This window comes from Microchirus variegatus (assembly GCF_963457635.1).
Source record: "Microchirus variegatus genome assembly, chromosome: 2".
In the NCBI taxonomy this organism is placed as follows: domain Eukaryota; kingdom Metazoa; phylum Chordata; class Actinopteri; order Pleuronectiformes; family Soleidae; genus Microchirus; species Microchirus variegatus.
The window spans coordinates 19,589,380-19,615,489 of NC_139803.1; the positions used below are offsets into that span (position 1 = coordinate 19,589,380).

Sequence of the window (26,110 nt, forward strand, 5' to 3'; positions counted from 1 at the left end):
TTTGCATTTGGTCAGTGGATTCGATTCCTGCTTAAAGGAAGGGTCTGAGAGATGATTTATGTTTTGAACTTTTCAGATAAAAAATCATTCCATTTGAATGGGCTCTGGAGATCTGACCATCAGATTCTGTCCTTCGGCACAGCAACTTTTGCAGTATTAGCAGCAATTTTACTTTGCAATTCAAGAAGCTTGCTTTTCTTTCTGATTTGCTCCTCCTGAGCTTCCAGTTCGTGTTTTTCTTTAAAGCCATGTTTTACGAACAAACATGAGAAATGTTGCCAGGAGCAATATCATCATTGACCACAGAAATAAATTGGCCACAACAAGGACTGATGATTATTTTATTGTGACAAAATATAGTTTTACCGTGAGTGAGTATTTTAAAAATCCATGAATGTGGCCACAATGGACGCGGTTCTACAGGTCGCAAATAGCCTACTGCACTCTTCATACCTACTGCATCTTCTCAATGCCCACATAATTTTATTTTTCTTAAAGTAACTATTGCTGTGTCTCTTTATATCTCAATGTACATCCATGTCTTACCCAATATACACTTTGTATATTAACACTACACAAGAATACACCTCTTTGTACATCCAACCTTCACACACAGCCTCATTTGACCATAACTGAAAAATCTTCCCACTATAGGAATACCTTCTTCCTACGGGCACTGCACTAGTCAACTGAAAACTTAAAAACTTCATGACTTCTGTTAATGTCAAGGCTGATATTAAAAGTATATATATATTTATTTATTTATTATCTATTTATTAGGACTCTATAATACCCAAGAATTATGTCAAAAGCTAAATCTATGTAACATAATATTTTACACTAGAGCGAGGGCAGAACTGGGTAACCAACCAATATAAAACGTTTCAGCTATTATAATATCTATTGCAAATGTTTTTAAAGGGACACTGCATAGTATTTATGGGTTTATATGTCCCACAATCTACTTTTTTATACATATTATGTGCTCCTGCATTGTCTAGGCGCTGTATAATAGTTTTTGTTTCATTTTCCTAGTGTTTCAAAAAGTCATGTAAAATAACATGGTCACGGGCCGCTGTTGCATTGCCACTGTTAGCAGCGAGACGCCATGTTTCTACCGGAGCCTGTAAGGACAAACCCGAGAGAACAAATCAAGCGTCGCTTGACATTATTAATACTAACATTACCAAATGAAAGTAAAAACTACAGGGTCAGACAGTAAGAGAAAGGGGTACTCTCGTGTTCACAAAGCAGTTATATTATTTGTATGATGAATGTATGTATATTCTTCTTATAATATAACATTTTGTCACCTTCATGTAGACTGCAGTTATGGAAAAAAAAAGTTAAAACTTAGATAAATTGTCTCTGAAAGACTGGTGCGATGAATGTTTTACAATCAGTCGAGCATCATGGTTTGTTTGCTGATGTTTGTTTATTTGTTTTATTGCAGATGAATATTTCCAGTGCACACTGTGGTGTCACTAAGGTGTGTTTCAGTCAACCTGCAAACTGTGACCCGACCGTGAGTGCTGACTGCTATTTCATGTCAGCCATGATGTTGTCTCCTGGTGACACAGCTGTTCACTATGAGATGACAGGACCTTCGGATGGATACATCTCCTTTGGATTCTCAGACGATCAGATGATGGTAACTTTAAGACAAAACTAATAAGATCTTGCTTGCTTTGTGTATGTATAAAGTCTAAAGGCCACATTATACTTCTCCGACTGCGTATGTGTTATCCAACTGCGTCACCACGGAGACGACTCGAGCCTTCATACTTATGCGTCGCGGTGACGGTCATGCGCTGCAATTTCCCGCCCGATCAGTAGGGGTCGCTGCGCAAGGTTGTTGTGCTTCTGGCTACAGCGAGCAATGGCGTCGAGAGAGAAAGAGAGAGAAAGACTGTTGTTGTTGAAACAGTGGCCGTTTCTCACTTTTCTGTGTCACGGAATGCAGTTTTAAGATAATTTGAGGCAAGAAATTGGCCATTTAGAGTCTAAACATGTGCTGTGTGTGTTAAGATATGACGTATTTATAGTTTGGCAGTGACGTTGTCGGCGGAGGTGAGCTCCACCTCTGTGGACGCTCGGGTGCGCACTGTGAGCCGGCACAAAGCAGCTTAGCTCGGCCTGTCCTGATGACCAATCGCAGCTCTTGCCGTCTCCGTTGTCCCTTGACGGAGTGACGGACACTTAAAAAATATTCCGTGCACCCGGAGAAGACGCAGAGGCTCTTCGACAGGCTCTGCGTCGACGCAGAGTCTCTGGGTTTAAAAATACTTTAAAATACTTGTTACCTGCCTATGTGGGATGGAAAGCAACAATATGCTCACCGATACTAGTGAGTGGGGTTCACCTTGTCTTCCTCTGACCACTATTAAAGATTACCTTAGAATCCCTAGTAAGACCAAAATGACAACGGTTAATTGCATGATTGAGGTACCACCATAGCCTTTAACTTCACATGCAGATTAATTAAATGAGTGTGAGGACAAAGATATAAAATTATCAGTTACAATATTTTCAGATCATGTCATTCTCTTCTATGGGAAAATATCCTCTCAGCTTTGTTGCTTATGTCTGCCAAATTATGTGATCTTTAGCAATTTGAATGATGTGACTGAAAATTGCTGATTTCACACAACGCAAATTTGCCGTGTGACTGGTTTACATACGAAGTCAATGGCCAGATTTTTGTGTCAGGTGGGCCAAGAAGCGCAATGAACCGTAGCATCTATCACAAACATCGTGACTGTCACTCAAATTAAAATCTTTCATGGAAGATGGAATGGATGGAATCAGCATTGAGACTCTCTGAATGACGCTGCAGACTGGCCAGCGGCCAAACTCCACTCATAGGGGGAAACTTATAATTTTTGTGTGTGGGCACTCGAAGCTCTATGACACAAGTTGCTATTAGCAATCTAGTGGAAATTGCAGAGAAAATACGGAGCTCCCGAAGTAAACGGTGAAAACTCGCCAAGTTGTGTCTGGCCACGAATGGTGTGAAACTACACATAAAAGTGGTTACCACAACAGTGAGTGCAGCATCGTTTGGTTGATGGTGCTCATTACTTCTGTTTTAAAATACAGCAACTTGTGTCTATCAATTTTATCACATCAGAAAATGTACAAAGTGATCCCGCTGTATGATAGATGCAATGGGCGTGGCACGACATGAAAAATGAAGTGGGTCAGTGGTTGTGGAATGGATGCACTGTGGGATGGATGTGCTGCGCCACACTCTGAACTGCACAGCTCTGCCAATTTACACTGCTTGCGTCTCACTTTGGTACGGCTAGACAGCTCAAGTTAGTCTGTGGAAGCTGGGGTTTTTTTTAAACTGCATACCCGTTTCCCGTATTTTTTGGATGTGTTCCAATGAAGTGATTAAGAAATAAGTATACTGTGGTAATTATATCTTGCCAAAAAAACAAATGTGTGAAAAGTGGTTATTGAAACAGTCAAATTGCAATTCATCACATTTGCAATACATCATTCAAATTGGCATCCAAGGATCATGACACATTCAAATCATGTCAAAAGTATAATCTCAGGCCAAGTCACTTCTGTGCGTTGAATATGTTGAATTTATTGATTAATGTAAATTTGAAACAACTGTTTTTGTCTCTCATTGTACAGTATATGCATTGTCATTTTTAAACTATGGACCCCAGGAAAAATAGCAGTGTTTTAGGACACAGTTATCTAAACAACCAAATAAAGAAATCTGGCCATATAGATTGAATATGTAATTGATACATAGCCAATGTGACATGAATAAGAACTGTGATATGAGCACTGCACTGGCAGCACACCAAAAGCCAAACAACAATGGAGGAGAGCTGTGAGAGGAATCAGTGGAAAAGTGAGTTTCTAAAGAGAAGAGAGAATGCAGCCAAAAACAAACATGGCATCAATGTCAACAAAAATAAAGTGTTTGCTTGCATACAGATGTTTTCAGGAAGGAAAATCCATTTCAATCCAATGCAATTCCATTCCATTTACATGAAAGTCACTTGTAGTTATGAATGTGAACCGTCAAATCTGATCTATAATGATTCAAAATTGACCAGTGTGTCTTGTAATTTGAACATAAACCATAGGAGTTACAGTATGTAAAAGTAATATTTATAGCATGTCATTCATTCTGTCCAGATAGCTGTTCTCAGGACTGTTGGTATATAACAGATCAGCAGTACTGTTTACTGATTACAACTAGCACTAGATAACTCAATAGTTTGTCATTTGAAAAGAAGGGACCAGTCATTTGTGATTGAAAAAAATATGTAATATACCTTTTCACCCTTTAATTTCTGTTTCTTTCTTCAGGGAAACGATGACATTTACATTTGTGGCATCTGCAGTGATGGCCAAGTGTGGTTACAGCATGCCTTTTCAACAGGACGCACAACTCCACAGGCTTTTCCACTGGTACTGAAAGTCTTTTGAAACCACATAGTTGTATCTGAATTTATGTGTGCATGTCAGTGACACTCTTTACTTGCTCTCATACTGAGTGAAATGTAACTGTGTAACTATTCATCAGGGGAATGTGTCTGATGTACAAGCTTCAGTGCAGGACACAGTGATCCGCTGTTCCTTCACCTCCAGGAACCTAATTTCTACACAGAGGACCAAGGGCATCAACAAAGCCTACCATCTCATGTTTGCTCATGGACCCTGCAGTAGTGGTAATGTGAAGATTATGTACATGGAGGAGGAGAAGTCATTATTTGACATCAGGAGTGAAAATGTACTGTCAGAAGGCAGGTGTACTAGCTGTGTGTGTGTGTGTGTGTGTGGGGGGGGGGGTGTGTGTGTGTGTGTGTGTGTGTGTGTGTGTGTGTGTGTGTGTGTGTAAAAGAAAAGAGGCGTGTCTCGTCCTGTCAGCTGGCAACAGCATGGGAAACAGGAAGTAAACAAAGAAACTAAAAGTAAACAAGAAGGAGGGGGAGAGGAAGAGAGAGAGGGTCTGTGGCGTTAATGTTGTCACGGTGACGTTCTGCCCCCTTCTGCACCAAATCACAATGGCCACTGTGGTACGTGTAACCATAGATACGCGTAACGGCGGCGCTCGCTGTTACCGTGTGCTAGTGCAAGATGGCGCCCGTGCTCAGATCCCCACCGTCGACTCTCACCTCTCACAGGTTGGGCCAGAGAGAGAGAAGGGGTGAGACGGCAGTGGCGGGAGATTTAAAAAAGAAAAGCGGAAGTGGAAAGAGTGGACGCAGCTGTCTCCTGTTGATCACACAGTTTAACTGTTTTTACAGATCAAATGAGATCTTCCGCCTCACCACGTGATCACAAGCCGCATTGAGAACAACTGGGTAATCGGCAGATAAGAGGGACAGAGACTCTATACACACAAAGAAACGCGCGGGTGAAATAGGGATTGTGTTGGATCACACAGTTTTACTGGAGGGAGTCCAGTGGAACTGTAAATTTACAGATCGAACACAATTTTCTATTCTTCTGTGCAGGGCAGTGACAATCAGACAGACAATGAGAAAGTAAACAGTTGCCACAAGCAGGGCGGACGGCACAGCTGTTAAACACTTAAAATAACAAAACTCTGTGCGAAACATACAGATCGCCCGAGCAGTCGCTCTGAGTTCACACAAATAACAAACTTGCTTACTATGAGTCGTATTCCTCGGTGAGATTTGGGCTCCGGGCTGAATCCTTCGTTGTGGCAAACAGCGGAGATGGGGAAGAGATGCTCTACTGAATATCTTTTTCTAGCAAGTAGCAGAGAAGCCAAGCGGGCACGTTCCTGGCGCATGCGGCATGCAGCTCGCAGGGGGGCACAGCAGTCGACATGAGTAGAAGAATGCGTAATCTGCAAAAATCTGACTTTGCACCGTGAACGTAGCAACACTGTTGAACAATGCGCTATCATATTCGACACATCATCTACCATATGTTTTGAGTGGTTTCACTGATTTTGAGTTGGATACGATAATCTCTGTAAAAGGTATTCCTGAAATCGTTAAAAAAAAAATGTTTGTATATGTTCTGTCACCACCAGGAGGCGATGTTTTGAAAGCTGACGGTTTTTGCATCGGCGTCTTCAGCAATGTCCCATCATCAATAATCACAAGTTTGGTTCAGACTTGACCTTCCATCACAAAGTTATAAGAGTTTTGTTGTGTGTTGCAAAAAATCTGAAATCCCCCTATCTCGTGTGCCATGCGATATTTCAAAAAACCTTCAAAATTATTCAGTTCCTCAACTGGTCCACAGTGACTTCACCAAGTTTGAAGGTGATCGCTCATAAAATGTAGGACTAGATTGATTTTGTAGCGTGGAGCATGCTACTATTTTCATTCAGTAAAAATGCCGGCGGATCAGCTGTTTGTTTTTTTCTCCGTCAACGCCGGTTTTTGTCCGTCCTCATAAACGCTATATAACGAATGTGATTGAAATCTGACAAGTCCAGGGTTTTCGTGTTCAAGTGAACGCCGGTACACACATCCACACACTGACAAAACTACTACGGGTGCTTCGAGAGTGTTTGCCCGTCAAGCAGCTCTGTGTGGCGGGCGTGCTCTCTCTGGGCGCTGGGCGAGAAGCCGCTCGCTAGCTAGTTAACTAGCTGCTTTCATAAATCGTCACTGATTTTCTGACATTATTGTTCAAAGCTCAACAGTCCTTTGGATGTATATCAAACCAACATATTCCAACACAATTCGACATTGTAACATGCTTATTTGCAAAAATATATTACAACGAAAATGTTCCTCGTCAGATGTCCCTGCTGAAAAAACCAGCTTAGATTGACCAGGCCTGGTCTGCCAGCCTGACCAGCCTAAGCTCGTTTAGAGGGGTTTTAGATACTTTAGCTGGTTAAGCTGGTAACAGTGGTCCAGCAAACCATCCCAGCTTAGGCTGGTCTACTCTTGTTCCTTCAGACAAGAGTACTTGCACGCTGGTACTCTTGTCTGAAGGAACTTCACCTGTTTGGACTTCCCTCCTGGCATTTTATAGACTGCGGTCTGTAGGAATTCCCACACATGCTTACACTGCTTTGGATATTCAATGTCGAAGAGGAAATTGCCTTAAAGCAGACATCAATGGCCTGAATCATGCTCCAAAGTGAGTAAGGACCAAATGTCTATCAACTATAGTAGAAAAACTAGACATTGTGAGGACCATTTTCCTGGTGCCCACAAGAACAATGAGTCTTTGTTAGGATTACTATTTGGAAAAGATTCAGTGCATTTATAATTCAAAAAGTTGAATAGTCTACCTTTCACTGCACATACTAGCCTACGCTGTCGGGGGCCGACAGCAAGGGGTATTTCCGTGAACTTGTCCAATCCTCAACTTTCCAATATACCCAAAGTATACGCACTCGCACCTGCCACTAACTGTTTTAATTAATTATTAATAAATTCAACAAAATAACTGTTAAATATTATGATATAATGCTGACTACACTTTATACATGTTCAAAGCATCCATATAAACTCGATAATGAACACAGAATACCTGAACTCATAAATTTCTCTCTAGTTTTTAATAAAACTAGTTAACCTATTATACCTTGTTAAATATTATGAATATTAAAATGCTAACCACACCTGCCATATCTTCAAAGTGTCCAAATGTCATGAAAAAGCATACACTATGTTTATTCAATTTCATGAAAAAGCATACAATATGTTCAAACTTTCCATTCAATGCATTAATAAAGAAATGGAGGCTTAACTATTTTTTATATGATAATTAATACATTTATATTATAATGTAATAAATATTATGAATTAGTGCTAAATAAACCCATGATATCCTCAATGTGTCCAAATGAGCTCAATAATAAAGAAAAAATGCCTTAACTATTTTTTCACTAATAAGTTAACCAGTTAACTTATTATGTAACTATTACCAATCATAGCCAAAGTAATAATGATTGTACTTGTAGATAGTTGTTACATGAATCATTGTACAAAATTTGAAGGCAATATCTCCATCAGTCTGGAAGATAAAGCCAAAAATTTGTTTATAGCATAATAAATTAATTTATTTGCTAATTAATAATAAAGCTACAAAGATAGGGATAATTCTCAGGTGGTATGTGATGCCCATGCACAATTTGAAGCCAATACCTGCAATACTTTGGAAGATACAGGCGAAATTATGGTTTTTATATCATTAATTAATTAACTAATTAATTAACTAATTAATAATAATGGTAGACAGCTCAAAATCAATAGGGATCATCTACAGGGGGTATGTGACCCACAAAAAAAATTAGAAAATTTAATCTCAAACGCCTTTCCAGTTATCGCGTTAACGGCTAAAATCTGCGGATGACGACGCAGACGCACGAGACCGATTCCATAATATCCGCGCGCGTTTCTCTCGGATATAAATATTCCAAACTTTTTTTGTTTAAGTCTTAATGGTTATGGCATATAGCTCACATTACAGAAAACAATTAAAAAAAGGATTCAGACCTAAACAATTCAGTTTTAATGATTTATTTGTTATGTGGAGCAAAGAAACAAAGCAAATATCCACATTTAAGAAGCTAAAACAATCAGAAATCTTGTTTTAATAATGAAAAAAGCTTCAAACCGATTCATCGATTATCAAAATAGTTGACGATTAATTTAGCAATCGATTGTTTCAGCTCTATATTAACTATTCAGATATCACCATGCAAAAAGCAATGCATTCAAGCAGCAGAATGTAATCCAATGTGAAGATAACAAGCTTGTTTGTGGGTGAAAGAAACCAATCCTCCCTCTCACCCTATATATATATATGTGTATATATATATATATATATATATATGTTTATATATATGTATATATATGTAATACATACATACATAATATACAGCCTTCCCAACACTGCGCTTAGTCTGCCATCAATGCCGAAACACACCCCCTTACACCCCCCCCCACCCCGACGAAATCCCACTCCGAACTCACCTCAAAACTGTATGTGTGTGTGCGTGTGTGTACCTATGTGTATGTGTGTGTGCCTGTGTCTGTGTCCATGTGTGTAAGTGTGGGTGATAAACTGCATACATAAATAATAAAGTAAATTGAGTTAACGTTAGATGACTTCGGGTATATTTAGCCCACGACAAGAGAGAGACGATCCGGTGGAGACGATAGCTTGTGAGCTTCCATGCTAGCGGCTAAATGGCTAGCAACGTTGTTATCCAAACCAACCCACTAGCCTCGACACTATAAATATACTACTTTAATAGAAAACGCAACACAAAGTGTGAATTATATACCGTATGTCGTGTGCACAGACCTTTTGTTCCCGTTTTCCTTCGCCAGTCTGGTTCTCCGGTGGTGGCTCGCGCTTCGCGGTCTTCAGAACCTGGCGAGGTGTGTGTTGCGTCATCTTCTGTCGACGTGATGACGTGTGACGTTCGACGCACAGACAACGTTGATGGATTTTGACCCAATCAAGTTTTGAAGTTTTTTGGCACATAAAGTACATGTGCCAAAATAATGATACTCTTTGACCACACCGATCACTTTTTGGAGTATTGATGTGTCATTGATACATGTGTAACTATATATACTGTGAAACAAAATATTAGGAAATATTTTTCATTGCTCTTCATGGTTTGAATGGATCACAGGTATTAGGACAGTCCATGTAAATCCTCTAAAAACAATAGTTCATGAATTCATTTTCTCACCCTGCCTTTGCCTCTTCATGGGAAAGAGGGACTATTACTGTTTTGATATATTTTTGTAGAGCAAACACGATAGACCTGTTTTAGCCATAACTTTTAATGTACTAACCAGCATTGCCTTGTGGCTTCCCTATTACACACACATACACAAATACATGTGTACATATATATATATATATATATATATATATATATATATGTATATAATGGCCCATATATATATATATATATATATATATATATATATATATATATATATATATATATATATATATATATATATATATATATATATATATATATATATATATATATATATATATATATATATATATATATATATATATATATATATATATATATATATATATATATATATATATATATATATCAGGATGTATTATACATATCATGACAATTATGAGCCATGCTTGCCCAGTCCAGCCTGGTCAGTCTAAGAGGCTGGCCATCCAACCAGCTTGCCCAGCTTATCATCCAGCTGACTCCAGCCTACCAGCCGGGTTTGTGAACAATGCATACTTTTTCTGTGACAACAGAAAAATGTTAATGTGTGTGTGTGTGTGTGTGTGTGTGTGTGTGTGTGTGTGTTTGTGCACTTTTTAATGTATATTGAATTTTATGGTACAGTGGTATGTTTTTTTGCAAATTTTCAAAATGTTCAAATCTTATGCACAGTATATTCAACAGCAGTATTTTGTATTTATATAAAATATATATGAACTTAAACTGTATGTATATGCAGTGGTTCCTGTAGGCTTTGCATGTGTGTGGTGGGGGGGATACATGTCCATTTTGCTTGGGGCCCCCAAATTCCTTCAAATGGCCCTGGGGGTGGGGCAGATCAGGTGAATGGAATCAGCAGGAGGAGGCAGTGCCAGAGTCCGGAAGAACTTGAGAGTTAATGATCGCATAAGGAAACATTAGGCAATGAAAATATTAGTTTTTAGCTGGAGTTGTGACATGTGCACCTTTAAGCTTGGTAGTATTGCTCCAGGCATGTTAAGGGTGTCCCTGTGTTACTAACTAACAATACATTATATTCCATCTTTAGACAAAATAATAGGATAGAATAATAGACAGCTGAGTTCATTATAAATAAGAAACTTTCAAATGTTGTTGTATCCTAGTCATTTGATGTTAATGTTAATATTCATTAACATCAAACGTTTTTTCTGTGTCATCTACAGGGACAATTCATCACCATAGAGATACCTTCATCAGCTCGGACAAAATAGACATTTCCAGACCACAAGCTGTTGGAAAAGCTGAACTGCCTCGTATCATCAAAGCGCATGGTGAACAAGTCTGTCCCACATAGACAAGAGGACAGAGAGGAAAAGCTCAAACTGGGGGGGAGGGAGACCATGTTTAATATTATGTATATAAATAGAGACAGACAGACAGACACACACCCACACACACACACACACACACACACACACACACACACACACACACACACACATACACATATCAACAACACCAACAGTAGTACAGGTGACCCAAAAGTAGTTAACTGTATTTATGTACGTTTAATGCACTTCATTTTTGACATATTTATATCTGTGGATATATGGATATCTATATACAGAATGAGAGTATGTACTGTATGTATGATGGTCAATTCTACTGTGGTAAAGACATTTGAGGTTTCTTGAGAAGTGCATCAAGAGTAAGAAATGTGACTTTAGGACACAAGAAGCATTCCAACATTAAACTGTGTTTCAGGAGCATTGATGCTGATCGCCTGGATGACCACAGGTTCACTAGGAATGATGGTAGCCCGATATCTGAAAGGAGTGGGGAATGGACAGAAGCTTTGCGGCAAAGATGTCTGGTTTCTGGTGAGACTTAGATAAAACAACACATTTTCATATGGCCCATATGGAAACAGGTTTAGGTGAATATGCATACTTTTTTGTGTTCCATCCACACGGAGACAGCATTTTAGGACCTGAAACAGTATTTGTTGAAAAGGGCTCCCAGAGTGGGAAAATCTCATAACGCAGTAAATACAGGTAGATGGATCTCACTTGTTGCAGCAGAATTGTGCAAGTATTTAGGTTTATGACAGAAAGTCGGTAGATTTGTCGCTAGTTGCTTTTTTTTTTTAAAAAAAGGGGCTTGGGGGGGTCTGTAAAGTCACTTAATATACACACGGAAATGGCACAAAACATAAACGTAAACAAACAGGAATTATTTCCCTTTCTTTCCTCTGGCTGAATTAATTCAGTCTCAGTTTCTGTTATTATATCTATAATGCATACCAATGTCTTCTATAGTGTTTGGTGTAACATTATAGCTCAACTTACATAGTGGCATAATGTACAACATAGTTTTGAGTCATTTTGGGGGTTCCGTGTGGACAGAGATATTTCCTGAAACGATGCCATCTTTTGAAAAGGCAAAGAAAAAGATTGTTTACGTTTCATTTCGTTTCTGTGTGGAGGTGGCCTCAGTCAACATCATATGAAGATATAAGGTACATTTCTAAGTAGATGGTGGAAGAAAGTCACATTTCACTGAACTGCTGTGTGATTTATTAAGATCTTTTCTAATTTAATACAGTGCAGCAAGTACATTTACAGTACGGACATACTATACTAATAGTATAGTATAGTATATATAGTATAGTATAGCTCAACGAAACAACAACAAAACCAACTGATAGTATTCCATATTTGTAAATATTATATCTGACTATAATTGATCTACACATTTGTATGATTTACCAAAGATCAGATTATTAGCTCTTAAGATTGATTACAGAGAATAAATAATATTTTAAATACAATATAGATGGATGAGTGAACACTCTACATGTAGCTTTGTCCAAAACCTCCCTTTATAAGAATAAAAACCACTGAGTTCTCCTCTGTGACATCATCTTGTATTGTTCTGCTCCTCCAGGTCCATGTAGCAGTGATGGGTGTGACAGTGGCAGTCACGATCATTGCCTTCATCCTCTCATTTTCATATGTTAAGGCCTGGTCTCAAGTAAGTATACCAGAAAAAACACATGAGCCACACCACTAGCACCTTCACCCTCCATTTCGGTATATATTTTTATAAGTTTTGTTGAAAACAACTAATTGTAACAATTAAACATAATTTGAAAAGGATTGACATTAATGATTTTAAAATAAAACACTCACACTCACAAAATAAAATGACCATAGTAACAATGTAGCCAGATAACATTCTGAAATGTACAGTGGATTAAAAGATAGCGTCTAGCATTTAATCCCTGTATGTGACTTTGAATGAACACTAACCGTAGATTAACAATGTTAATGAAAACTCCCCCCATAAGAAGATAGGAGGTTAATAAGAGGTTTGGGGTGCTTACTTGTCATCACTGGCATCATGTCATCATCTCAGTAACTACTATCTGTTCTAGTCTTGCATCGTTCACGACCGAGTCGTTCGAAAGAACGGATCTTTTGAGTTAACGAACTGAATGGAATCACTTCATGAACGGATTTTTTAATTCCATAGTTCAATTGAGCTCAGCAGTGAGTGTGATGGCCGGGAGTGGAACTGCCACGTTCTGTAACTCACTCGTGAATCTTTGGCGAACAAAACTAGTGTGCGAGCGGGGAGGGACTACAAACTGCTACTCTGTCACTCACTCACTAGCCTGAGGACGTGATTCGTTTGCGCTGTCACTCACCTATGATTCGGGAACCTGCAGAACTGGTGGAGGACGTGATTCACGAGATTCACTTCCTCTGTCGTCGCGGCGGCACGCTGTGTGCATCCGTTTCTCCAAGCTAACGGCTAATGTTGAGTCAGTCACAGTTGCAAGCTTGTGGCGTGCTGTGTGTGTCTGTTGTGGAAGACTTCTACTGAAAAAGGTGCCTATTTGGTATCCGTTTCTCTAAGCTAACCCTAACCCACAGCTCCGCAGTCCACACCGTCATCATTGTCATGATGTCCGGGACTGAACACAGTGTTAAAGTGCAGCATGTCAGTCTACTCTCCTCAATGTATCCACACAGCAGCTCGTTAATACATCGATAATCGGTTTGAAAATAAATGCTAATGAGAGACGAATGCATAACTAAAACGTGCTTTGTCATAATATTTCAAAAAATGTAAATGAAAAACCCCTCGTCTTCATTTATTCACATTTCTCATAAAGTATTCATGTCGTACGTCTAACCCTCTGGGAAATAAGATTTGTCTGGGCGTTTTATGGCCTTTAGGAATGTTTTTCAAATATGAAACTCCATGAATTAAAAATATAGAATATAAAGATCTATAAAAGCCTGTGTCCATGTCTCGACTTGTCCTGTGGACACTTTTACAGGCGTCTCTTTTACTATTGCGGTCAATGAGAAAATTGCTTTTTGGGCACCATGGGATTTTCTGTTTCAGTACCTACAGTGGCCACCATGTAAAAAGGGTCTTAGAGGCAGAGGGGGCGGTGCCAAATGAATTTAGTTACGAAAAAATTAATAATAATTATTATGTATTTATTATTATTTATTTGGTAACTCCGCAATATAGAAGAAAGAGGTGTTCACGTTTAGTAAATGCGACATGCTTTTGCTGTAGTCAGAGATGGGAGGGGAGTCAGGGAGGCAGGCAGGGGAGTGATTTGTTCAATTAACGAACCGCTGATACTGCTCTGTCACTCACTCACTTGACTGCACACGGAGATCTGGGTCGTTGAGGACGTGATTTGTTCGAGCTGTCACTCAGGGCACTGGGCTCCTGCTAAGAACGAATCTTTTGAACAAATAATTTTAATGAACAGATCCTAGGAATTTATTACAGTCAAAAGATCTGCTGTTCCTATCTCTAGTCTCATGTCCTGCCACTCTCTTTCGGCCGCTAAAAAATCCATCTGTTGTTCATAAGCTCTGGAGAAAGTTTCCGACGATTAAGTCCGCTAGCTTAAATGCTAATGCATTAGCGATAAAGTTAGCAAGCATAAATGTTAACATGTTAGCAATAAAATCTGCTAGCATAGCAGAAGTCATATCGCCGTCATGACTGGAAGCCTCTGCCAAGAAGTACAGCCAAAGATTTGCCCTGTAACAGTCACAATTTAGTTCTTCTACAATGTGTTCTTCTTTTTGTCCATCTTCATTCAATGGTTAAAACACACAGCTTCTCGAAGCAGCAGTAACAGTGAGGATATCTGCAGAAGCAGCTGCATATTAAGTAGCCATGTTTCCTCCGTGACTCTCAGCTGACTGGCTGAAAAAACAACACTGGAATGTGATATAACTGTTGGAAATAGCTCTCAGACTGAGAGGCAGTTTTGCTGTTTGCTGTTTGCAGGGAGCTCATTCTGTATTAGGCTGTCTGGTTATGATCCTGTCATTCCTCCAGCCCATAGTAGCCCTGCTGCGATGTGGACCACACCATTCACTGTAAGTACCCTAGTGTGTGTGTGTGTGTATTTGTGTGTATAACAAAATAGGCCAGTTGCTTCAGGACCCATCATGCCAATGCAAATTCAGCAGGATCCCATTTTTTAATATTATTAATTTCCGTGCTTTGCTGACCTGGTGTTCCATATCAATAGGACTGACCCTGGATTTCCACTGGACAGTCGATGTCACCGTTGCAAATTGCTTCCATTCTAATCAATGAGAGCATTTCAACTGGCCACGCTGCAGCACGTCGCAGAAGCGACTTGCCGCGCCGCAGCACTATCGATAGGTAGCAGTTCTATTTTTGCCGTTGCTGAACCGCGTAAATTACAACAGAGCGGATCGCACCAGACAGTTAAACATTTCGGCCCCCTTTTCAAAATAAAACACAATACGCAGGTCATATAGCCTGTCACAACTTCACATCAACATTACGTCGTGATCAGTGCTGCCAGGTCAACAGTCAATTAATCAGAGCGGAGAGTCATAATGTACGGCGAGAGACTGATTGTTGAAGTGGAGAAACATAAAATCATTAATGACACCAGATCAACAGTTCTTCCACGTCGGAGAATGAAAAGAAGCTGTGTTGTTGTTGTTTCCTTACACACAGTCTATCGCGGGATCTCGCAAACTAGCGTCCGTTCAAGATTATCGCACGAGTATTTTCAACCACACACCAGGGGTAAAGTCGATTTACATGCAGATGCCACACTGCTGCAGGCATTTAATCAGATTTGTAATGAAGAACTTTGGATGCATCTCGTTACCAAGTGAATAATTACAGTGACCAGGTTCAACAAACTCCATCAAGAGCAAAAACGGCAAGGTGGTCACACGTGACTGTGCCGGAGATGAGGACATTTACTGGGATGTGTATGGGCATGGGACTCCTTATGCTGTCAGTACGAAGAGATTGCTGGCGACAGAATAAACATCTCTTCAGGACGCAGTTCCCCAGAAACATGTCCTGGGACAGATTTGTGGCCATCTGTAGGTAAGGACAATAATAATACTTATTGATTGTGATGATGCTGACCTGGTAATTACGACAGTTTATGATTAGAAATTACTGTATTACTGTAAATACTTTTTTTTATTATGCACAATTTACTTTTTATTAAATTCCTAAGATGAAATGTAATTTACAACACAGACAGATGTATTAGCATTATGCATAATGCTTTTATTCTGTAATCATCACATTCAAGTATAAAGAGTAAATAATAAATAAACAGTCTAATGTAATTTACAATATAGATACAGCCATACAACAGATATATATATATACAGCCCGGGAGGCTGAGGAGTGTGATCCCCCGATAGTTGGAACACACCCTCCGGTCCCCCTTTTTAAAAAGAGGGACCACCACCCCGGTCTGCCAGTCCAGAGGCACTGTCCCCAACTGCCACGCAATGCTGCAGAGACGTGTCAAACAGGACAGCCCTACAGCATCCAGAGACTTTAGGTACTCAGGTCGGATCTCATCCACTCCCGGTGCCTTGCCACTGGGTAGCTTCCTAACTACCTCAGTGACTTCGGCTTGGGTAATGAATGAGTCGACCTCTGAGTCCCCAGCCTCTGCTTCCTCTAGGAAAGACGTGTCAGTGGGATTGAGGAGATCCTCGAAGTATTCCTTCCACCGCCCGACAATGTCCCCAGTCGAGGTCAACAGCTCCCCACCTCCACTGTAAACAGTGTTGGCGGCGTGCTGCTTTCCCCTCCTGAGGCGCCGGATGGTTTGCCAGAATTTCTTCGAGGTCGACGGGTAGTCCTCCTCCATGGCCTCCCCGAACTTTTCCCAGACCCGAGTTTTTGCTTCTGCGACTGCTCGAGCCACCGTCCGCTTGGCCTGTCGGTACCCGTCAGCTGCCTCAGGAGTCCCTCGAACCAGCCAGGCTCGATAGGACTCCTTCTTCAGCTTGACAGCATCCCTTACTTCCAGCTTCCCTCAGGATCTGGTCAAAGCTCTCCTGGAGGTGGGAGTTGAAGACCTCCCTGACAGGTGATTCCACCAGGCGTTCCCAGCAGACCCTCACAACGCGCTTGGGTCTGCCAAGTCTGTCCAGTTTCCTCCCCTGCCAGCGGATCCAACTCACCACCAGGTGGTGATCAGTTGACAGCTCAGCCCCTCTCTTCACCCGAGTGTCCAAGACATACGGTCGGAGGTCAGATGACACGACCACAAAGTCGATCATTGACCTCCGGCCTAGGGCGTCCTGGTGCCACGTGCACTGATGGACGCCCTTATGCTCGAACATGATGTTTGTTATGGACAAACTGTGACTAGCACAGAAGTCCAGTAACAAAACACCACTCGGGTTCAGATCGGGGAGGCCATTCCTCCCAATCACGCCTCTCCAGGTAACACTGTCATTGCCCACGTGGGCGTTGAAGTCTCCCAACAGAACTATGGAGTCCCCGGTTGGAGCACTTTCCAGTACTCCTTCCAGAGACTCCGAAAAGGCCGGGTACTCTGCACTGCTGTTTGGCCCGTAAGCCGAAACAACAGTGAGATACCTACCCCCCACCCGAAGGCGGAGGGACACGACCCTTTCGTTCTGCGGAGAGAACTCCAACACATGGCGGCTGAGCTGGGGAGCTATGAGCAAGCCCACACCAGCTCGCCGCCTCTCAACTTGGGCAACTCCAGAGTAATAGAGAGTCCAGCCTCTCTCAAGGAGTTGGGTTCCAGAGCCCAGACTGTGCGTGGAGGTGAGTCCGACTATTTCTAGTCGGTACCGCTCCACCTCCCACACAAGCTCAGGCTCTTTCCCCCCAAGCGAGGTGACATTCCATGTCCCCATAGCTAGAGTTGTTGTCCCACGATTGGGCCGCCGGGGCCCCCCGCCCACGACTGCCACCCAAATCACACAGCACCGACCCCTTATGGCCCTCCATGCAGGCGGTGAGCCCACTTGGAGATGCGCCCACGTCGCTCGTTCGGGCTGAGCCTGGCCGGGTCCTGCGGGCAAAGACCCGGCCACCAGGCGCTCGCCTGCGAGCCCCACTCCCGGGCCTGGCTCCAGGATGGGGCCCCGGTGACGCCAATCCGGGCGACGTAAACGTCTTCCTGTTCTTCTGCTTCATAAGGGTTAGTGAACTGCTCTTAGTCTGATCCGTCACCTAATACCTGTTTGCCATGCGAGACCCTACCAGGGGCATTAAGCCCCGGACAACATAGCTCCTAGGATCATATGGATACTCAAACCCCTCCACCACGATAAGGTGGCAGTTCAAGGAGGAGCTGGATGAACACATTAGGCATATATGTAGAACAGCCTTCTTCCACCTTCGCCAAATTATGGACCCGGCGGACTTATATTCTTTACGTCAAGCAATCACTTCACAGGGTACGCTAATAGGTCCTCACAATTCCCAACTCGCCGAAATTATGAGTGCTTTATGTGAACTATCAGCTAACGTCGCCATGGTTGCTAACCAGCCAGCGGCTACGGCTAATCCCTTCTTGCTAACACGAGGAGGGATGCAGCTTACGGCTGTTCCGGGGTTTCTGCACCCTCGTCTCTTCCTCGAGAACCTTTCATCCCCATTCCAGAACGTTTCGCTGGTGACATAGATAGATGTACTGGTTTTTTGTTTCAGTGTTCCCTGATCTTCGACTTACAGCCACTCACATATACCACAGACAGCGCTAAGATTGCGTTCATTGTAAACTTACTGACTGGACGGGCAGCTCAATGGGCAACTGCTACACTCTGTAACGCTGCTCCGTCATCTGTAACCTACGCATCTTTCACCGCCGAACTCTGTAAAGTTTTCGATCACTCGCTTCAAGACTGACATAGCCACGTGCTTGATTAATACCACCCAGGGTAACTCATCGGTTGCGGACTTTTCCATCCGTTTCCGGATTCACGCGGCCGACAGTGACTGGAATGATTCTGCTCTTCGAGCTATGTTTATTCGAAATCTTAGCGGAGAACTCCGTGACGAGCTAGCTACGCGTAATAACACCACTGATCTCGACTCATCGCTCTCTCTATCCAGATAGATAATCGCTTACATGAACGACGGCGCGAGAAAGCAAAAATTTCTCGTTTTGTAGCTAGCACGGCACCAGTAACCCCTACTACGCCATTAACCCCTCCACTCTCTCCTTACCTCTCTCTGTCCCTCACGAGCCCATGCAGCTGGGCCGGGCACGTCTCTCGTCTACTGAGAGGACCAGAAGATTGAGGAGCGGAGCATGCCTATACTGTGGGGGTTCAGATCATCAGCGGAGTTCCTGCCCACAGCGACCAAAAGATTGAGTCCGCCAGCACACGCAGGAGTGTTGGCGGGCGGAGCTACTACCTGCCCAGTTCCGAGACGAGTCTCTCTCCCTGGCAAGTTCCGGTGGTCACAGCAGTCCATCTCTCTTCTGCCTGGTTGATTCTGGTGCCGATGACTGTCATCGATCTGCAAGTCCCGACCCAGGCGGGGATTCCAACTGTTCCCTTACACAAGCCCAAGGAGATCCTCAACCTCGTCGGGAAATGTCTAGCTACGGTGACTCATCGCACTCAACCCATTACCCTCATCCTCTCTGGGAATCACCATGAACTGATCCAACTCTTCCTCATCCCTTCATCATCTGCTCCTGTCGTCCTGGGTCTTCCGTGGCTGGCTCTCCACAACCCCCAATTTGACTGGTCTACAGGTCAACTTTCCGGCTGGAGCGTCTCATGTCATTCCCGCTATCTCCACTCTGCCATGCCTTCTTCTGCCTTGGTCACAGCTCCTCCACCAAAACCCACGGACCTTTCGTCCATTCCCAAGGTCTACCACGATCTCGGCGAGGTGTTCTCAAAGGAACTGGCTCTATCTCTCCCACCTTATCGCCCATACGATTGTGGAATTGACCTTCTTCCTGGAGCCTTGCTGCTGTCCAGTCGCATGTACAATTTATCCCGGACTGAGCGTAGCAGCATGGAAGAATACGTCAACTAGTCGCTGTCTGCGGACCTCATCCGGCCTTCCTCCTCTCCTGTCGGTGCATGGTTCTTTTTCGTACATAAAAAGGATGGAACCCTGAGACCCTGCATCGACTACCGCGGCCTCAACGACATCACCGTACACAATAAATACGCCCTTCCCCTCCTGGATGCTGCATTCAGCCCACTCTGCAAGGCCCAGATCTTCACCAAGCTCGACCTTCGCAACGCCTATCACCTGGTCCGCATAAGGGAGGGCGACGAGTGGAAAACGGCATTCAACACTCCTTTGGGACACTTCGAATACCTGGTGATGCCCTTTGGACTAACTAACGCCCCCGCAGTGTTCCAACACCTGGTCAACGATGTGCTACGAGACATGCTGGACAAGTTCCTCTTCGTCTACCTCGACGACATCCTGATATTCTCAGAGACCAAAGAGGAACACGTCCAGCATGTCCGCCTCGTTCTTTAGAGGCTTCTGGAGAACAGACTTTACGCCAAGGCGGAAAAATGTACTTTCCACGCTTCCTCCGTTCCCTTTTTGGGATTCATCGTGGATCAGGGGAAACTCTCCCCAGACCCAACCAAGACCAAGACTGGCCCACACCATCCACGAGGAAGCAACTGCAACGTTTCCTGGGGTTCGCCAACTTTTACAGACGTTTCATCCGTAATTATAGCAAGGTGGCGGTATCCTCTCACTCGACTTACCTTCCCTCTACGAACTTTTTCCTGGTCCGACGATGCCAATAAAGCCTTCAACCTCCTCAAAGAACTGTTCACCTCTGCCCCCATCCTCTCCCACCCTGACCCCAGTCTTCAGTTCATTGTGGAGGTGGACGCCTCCAACACGGGAGTAGGGGCGGTCCTCTCTCAACGTTCCTCATGTGACCAGAAATTACACCCCTGCGCCTTCTTCAGCCGTCGACAACTCTCGACAATCACGCTGGGCCCTTTTCCTGGGCCGCTTCACCTTCACCCTCACCTTCCGTCCTGGTTCCCGGAACGTCAAACCCGACGCCTTATCACAATTGTCACCTGACCCGCCCACCACTTCATCCGACCCTATTGTGCCTCCCTCCTGCATCCTTGGAGCAGCATCTAGGCCTGTTGAGGAGGCGGTTCGACGAGCTCAACTGGAGGAACCTGACCCTGGGAACGGGCCCCCAAATGGGATGTTTGTCCCCAACTCGGTGTGGTCGGAGGTCCTGCAGTGGGCACATAACAACAAACTCACCTGTCATCCCCGAACAACCCGCACCCTCCGGTTTCTCCGACAATGATTCTGGTGGCCCTCCATGCTACAAGATACTTCCACCTTCATCTCCGCCTGTCCCACATGTGCCCGGGGAAGACTACCAACAAGCCGCCGGCGGGACTCCTCAACCCACCTTTCTATCCCTCGTCGTACCTGGTCACATATCACCATGGACTTTGTTACCGGCCTGCCACCCTCCTGCCTCAACACTACGGTCCTAACGGTGGTGGACCGTTTCTCCAAGGCGGTGCATTACATCCCCCTTCCAAAACTGTCTACCTCCACCGAGACCGTAGACCTGCTGGTAAACCACGTTTTTCGCCTCCACGGTTTCCCCATTGACATTGTTTCTGACCGTGGTCCCCAATTCACATCCCAGGTGTGGAAAGCATTCTGCTCTGCTCTGGGCGCATCTGTCAGCCTCTCCTCCGGTTACCACCCTCAATCAAACGGCCAGACGGAACGTGCTAACCAGAGCATGGAGAGCGCGCTTCGCTGCGTTGCTGCTCGCCATCCAGCCTCCTGGAGCTCCATGCTTCCCTGGGTCGAATACGCCCACAACTCCCTCACTTCTGCATCTACAGGCATCTCCCCCTTCATGGCGTCACTCGGGTACCAACCCCCCCTCTTCGAGTTCCAGGAGGAAGAGATCGCAATCCCCTCCGTCCAGGCCAACCTTCGTCGCTGCCAAGCTGTCTGGAGACAGGTTCGGGCGGCCCTTGAACGATCTTCCCTTCAGTCTCAGAAGCAAGCGAATCACCACCTTACCCCTGCTCCAGACTATCAACCTGGCCAGAAGGTCTGGCTCTCCTTCGACCTGCCCCTCCAGGTCGACTCCCGGAAGTTGGACCCCTCCATCGGTCCCTTCCCCATCGACCGCATCATCAACCAGTCATCTGTCCGCCTGAAGCTCCCCAGTTCCCTCAAGATACACCCGACCTTCCACGTCTCACTTCTAAAACCCGCGATACAGCCCTTAAACTTGCCCCTCAACTTAATTTTTATGAGAATCGGGACAGCACTTGCACTAGCGGGAGCAAGGAATTGGAATTCACCCTTTATCCAGAGTATTACCCCCTCTGTGGCGTTTGATGTGGAGTAGTTTAAGAAGTACTACTTTCAAGTCAGCATGGTTAAAATCACCTGCAATTATATGCACAGCATCTGGATATTTATTCTGTTAAAGCTTGATTACGTTGTACAAGTGGCTGAGGGCTGAGCTGGTGTTAGTGTCTGGTGATATATACACAGTCGTCACTATGGCATCAGAAAAACCGGTCTGCACTTAAACGTTATGTATTCCAAGTCAGGTGAGCAGTAACTGTCGACAGTGAAAGAAAGAAAGAAAGAAAGAAAGAAAGAAAGAAAGAAAGAAAGAAAGAGCTCAGAGCCGATGCGACAGAGTGGGCCACCATCTTGGAGCATAGGTGTGCACACACATGCATCCACGCATGCAATCCATATTGACTAAGCATTAGCAGATTTGAAAGGGTGTCACAATACAAGACACAACAAAAGTGAAGGTAACTGCTGAACAAACAACACTGGTGCGTGAGCTTTACCACTCACGGCTTGTGTAGAAAAGAAGGAGAGTTGGCATTTCTGTTTATAATCTGACTTTTTATTGTAGGGCACAGGCAGAAAACATGGCTCAAAGTAAAACAAAACCCAAGTTCAGCACAAAAGAACAGCTGTCAGCTGTTTAGAGAGAGAGAGAGAGAGAGAGAGAGAGAGCGAGAGAGAGACACGGAAAGACAGACGGAGAGTGAGATATTGAGAGAGAGAGAGAGACACAGAGAAAGAGAGAGCAGATGAGTGCAGAAGCAGCAAATGTGTGACTTACTGTGAACTTTTCCGTGAATAAAAAAATATTGTGGAACGCCCCACAGATACTATATCCTATTCGATAATAAACCCTTCTAAATGTTGGAGCTAACCAAACACCTGTGGGTCTACATTAGGACAGTCGCATTACAGCATGTTATCAATGATTTTGTTTTTCTTTTCTTGACAGGAGGTTTCTGTTTAACTGGTCTCATGCTTTAAATAGTGTAGTGATAAAGGCCTTAGCAGGTAAGCTTCTGTTTATATTGTGTTTTGATAATATTCATGTTCTACGCTTTAATAAAAGTTTGAACCAGTCTTGAATGAGGTGTTTTACGTGACATCACACAGTGGCAGCCATATTTACAGGGCTGAAGATGATTGACAGTACTCCGAACCGATGGCTGATGAAAGTAATGGGTGGGTTTGTTGGATGGGAAGCCTTATTCGCCATCATCTTGGAGGTCCAATTAAGATGGAAGGCCAGGAGCACAGGTAGATGCACTTGTTTATTATGTTTATTAATGCTGTGTGTGGCATTTTCTCTACTGCTGGTGAAGAATGAAATAGAAAACTTCTGCCGGCCGACAAGGTTTTATTTTCGTTGCAAGGAAAAGGTCAATCTACACAGAAGTGATCCTTGCTGAAGAAAGACCCCAAGCAAGTGAGCCCACCACATGTATACCTGAGCAACACCCCTTTTGCATTCCTCCAATAGACAAGAAGTTTGCCTTTCCAGGCCATAGCGAGGCAGCACCCCTTTCGCATTCCTCCAATAGACAAGAACTCTACCTTTTCAGACGGTGCTTTCACACCTCTTTGTCCACTGTAGACATCGTGGAGCCGACTCCCTGCGGGTGCTGCAGGAAGGTGCAGGTTCAGGCTAGACACAATACACAATATACAATACACTATACACAAAGGACCTGGTATTCTGTGTTCGGCAGGTATGGCTGATGGGCAGTTTTAGCTCTGAGTCAGAGAAATTTAATTTACCATTATATGCATTAGAAAAAAAGTGTGTTTAACTTAAAACTTGAAAAAGTATCCAGCAGTAACTAACGACTGTTGTCTTTTCTTCTGACCACAGATGCGCTGCAATCAGAAATGGTAAGAAAATAATAAACGTTAAGAACCTAATAGAGAACATTATATATGACTGATTTTTAATCTAATTTGTATACATTTTTCAGAAAACCACTGTCTTATTGGTGACTTTGTACTTTCTGGGAAACTGCACCTATCTGGTTGCACTGCTGGTGGGAATCGCAATATCAAAGGAAGAGTAAAAAAACATCCTGCTTCTTTTACATTTCTACTCTTATGTAATAAGAAGATGGTGTGGTCATCTGTTTATTCAAAATAATTTATGACTTCTTATGTTCTTTCTTTTCATGTTGTTTTGGTTGTTTGTATGTCCACCTCAAAATAACCCCATTCAGATTACAGATACATTATTAACTAATTAAATGATCATCAACAGTAATATATATATATATGTATATATATATATATACATATATATATATATATATATATATATATATGTAGATGTGAATATGTACTGTATTAAATGAAGTCACTATTGATAAGCATGCTATTAAATGCTATTCTGTTCTAATATTTATAAATTATTCCAGTCATTTTAAGTTGATTGTCAGTTGAAGAGCTCATAGTATTAAAAATTACGTGTTACTCTATAAGTCATTTTTAAGTTGAGTCTTATATCTATAACATCTATTTGTTGTTGTCTGAGAGGGCAGTCGTGTTCAGATGCAAGATACTTCAGTATCTGTACTTAGGTATGGATGTGAATTGTCAAGTCTGATCTGTAATTAATCAGATATGAATCGAATTTGAACAATGTAGCTGGTAATATGACATATAACACAGTAAAACACTATACACTACTACTATAACACAGCCATAGTTACATCAGCTGAACTATCTAGGGTTTAAACATTTTTTGTTGGTTGTAGTGAAGTAGTTACCCACAAAACATGTCTTTCATTTTTATTGGCTGGCCCTTTTCCAGGGTATTGGATACTGTTGGAGTCAATCAGTCAGTATTTACAAATATGAAAACTAGAAAACTAACTGTCACTTGTACATAATGTCTACATCAGTGATTTTGAGTGAAGCAAAACTGTATATACATACATATAATACATGTATATACAGTTGTGCTCATAAGTTTACATACCCTGGCATAATTTATGAATTCTTAACCATTTTTTAGAGAATATGAATAATAACACAAAAAACTTTCTTTCATTCATGGTTAGTGGTTGGCTGAAGCCATTTATTGTCAAACAACTGTGCTCTTTTTAAATCATAATGACAACACAAACTATCCAAATGACCCTGATCAAACGTTTACATACCCTGGTGATTTGGCCTGATAACATGCACACAACTTGACACAAACAGGTTTGAAAGGCTATTATTAGTTATGGCTATATAATAGCCTTTCAACTATTATTAATATTATTATTTGTATTATTATTAACAATAATAATAATAATAATAATAATAAATGAGTGGGTGTTCATAAAAGGTCAATGAGTTTGTGGACTCTGACAGACACTTGCGTCTTTCATCCAGAACTGCGCTGACATTTTTTTGGATTCTAAGTCATGGGGAAAGCAAAATAATTGTCAAATGATCTGCAGGAAAAGGTAGTTGAATTTTATAAATAGGAAAGGGATATAATAAAATATCAAAGGAATTGAGAATGCCAATCAACAGTGTTCAATCTCTAAATTAAGAAGTGGAAAATGAGGGGTTCTGGTTTCAACAAAACCCCAACTAAAGTTTCAGCCACAACTGCCAGGAAAATTGTTCGGGATGCAAAGAAAAACCCACAAATAACCTCAGATGAACTACAGGACTCTGAAAAAATATGGTGTGGCTATTTCAAGATGCACAATAAGGAGGCACTTGCACAAAGATGGGCTGCATGGTCGAGTTGCCAGAAGACAGCCATTACCATACAAATGCCAC

At 42.6% G+C, this 26,110-nt stretch overlaps 1 protein-coding gene across 1 annotated transcript; it reads left to right on the top strand.

Annotated features, from left to right (window-relative positions):
* Positions 1-1,453: 1,453 nt before the first annotated feature.
* On the top strand, positions 1,454-24,396 carry LOC310940504 (putative ferric-chelate reductase 1; the record flags this gene model as incomplete). The annotated part of the gene is made up of 11 exons (XM_083905482.1): positions 1,454-1,651; positions 4,339-4,440; positions 4,556-4,700; positions 10,885-10,992; positions 11,426-11,541; positions 12,608-12,694; positions 14,990-15,081; positions 23,298-23,356; positions 23,459-23,602; positions 24,198-24,217; positions 24,301-24,396. 11 exons carry the CDS (start codon positions 1,454-1,456, stop codon positions 24,394-24,396), a joined length of 1,167 nt encoding a protein of 388 aa, XP_083761608.1.
* Positions 24,397-26,110: the final 1,714 nt, after the last annotated feature.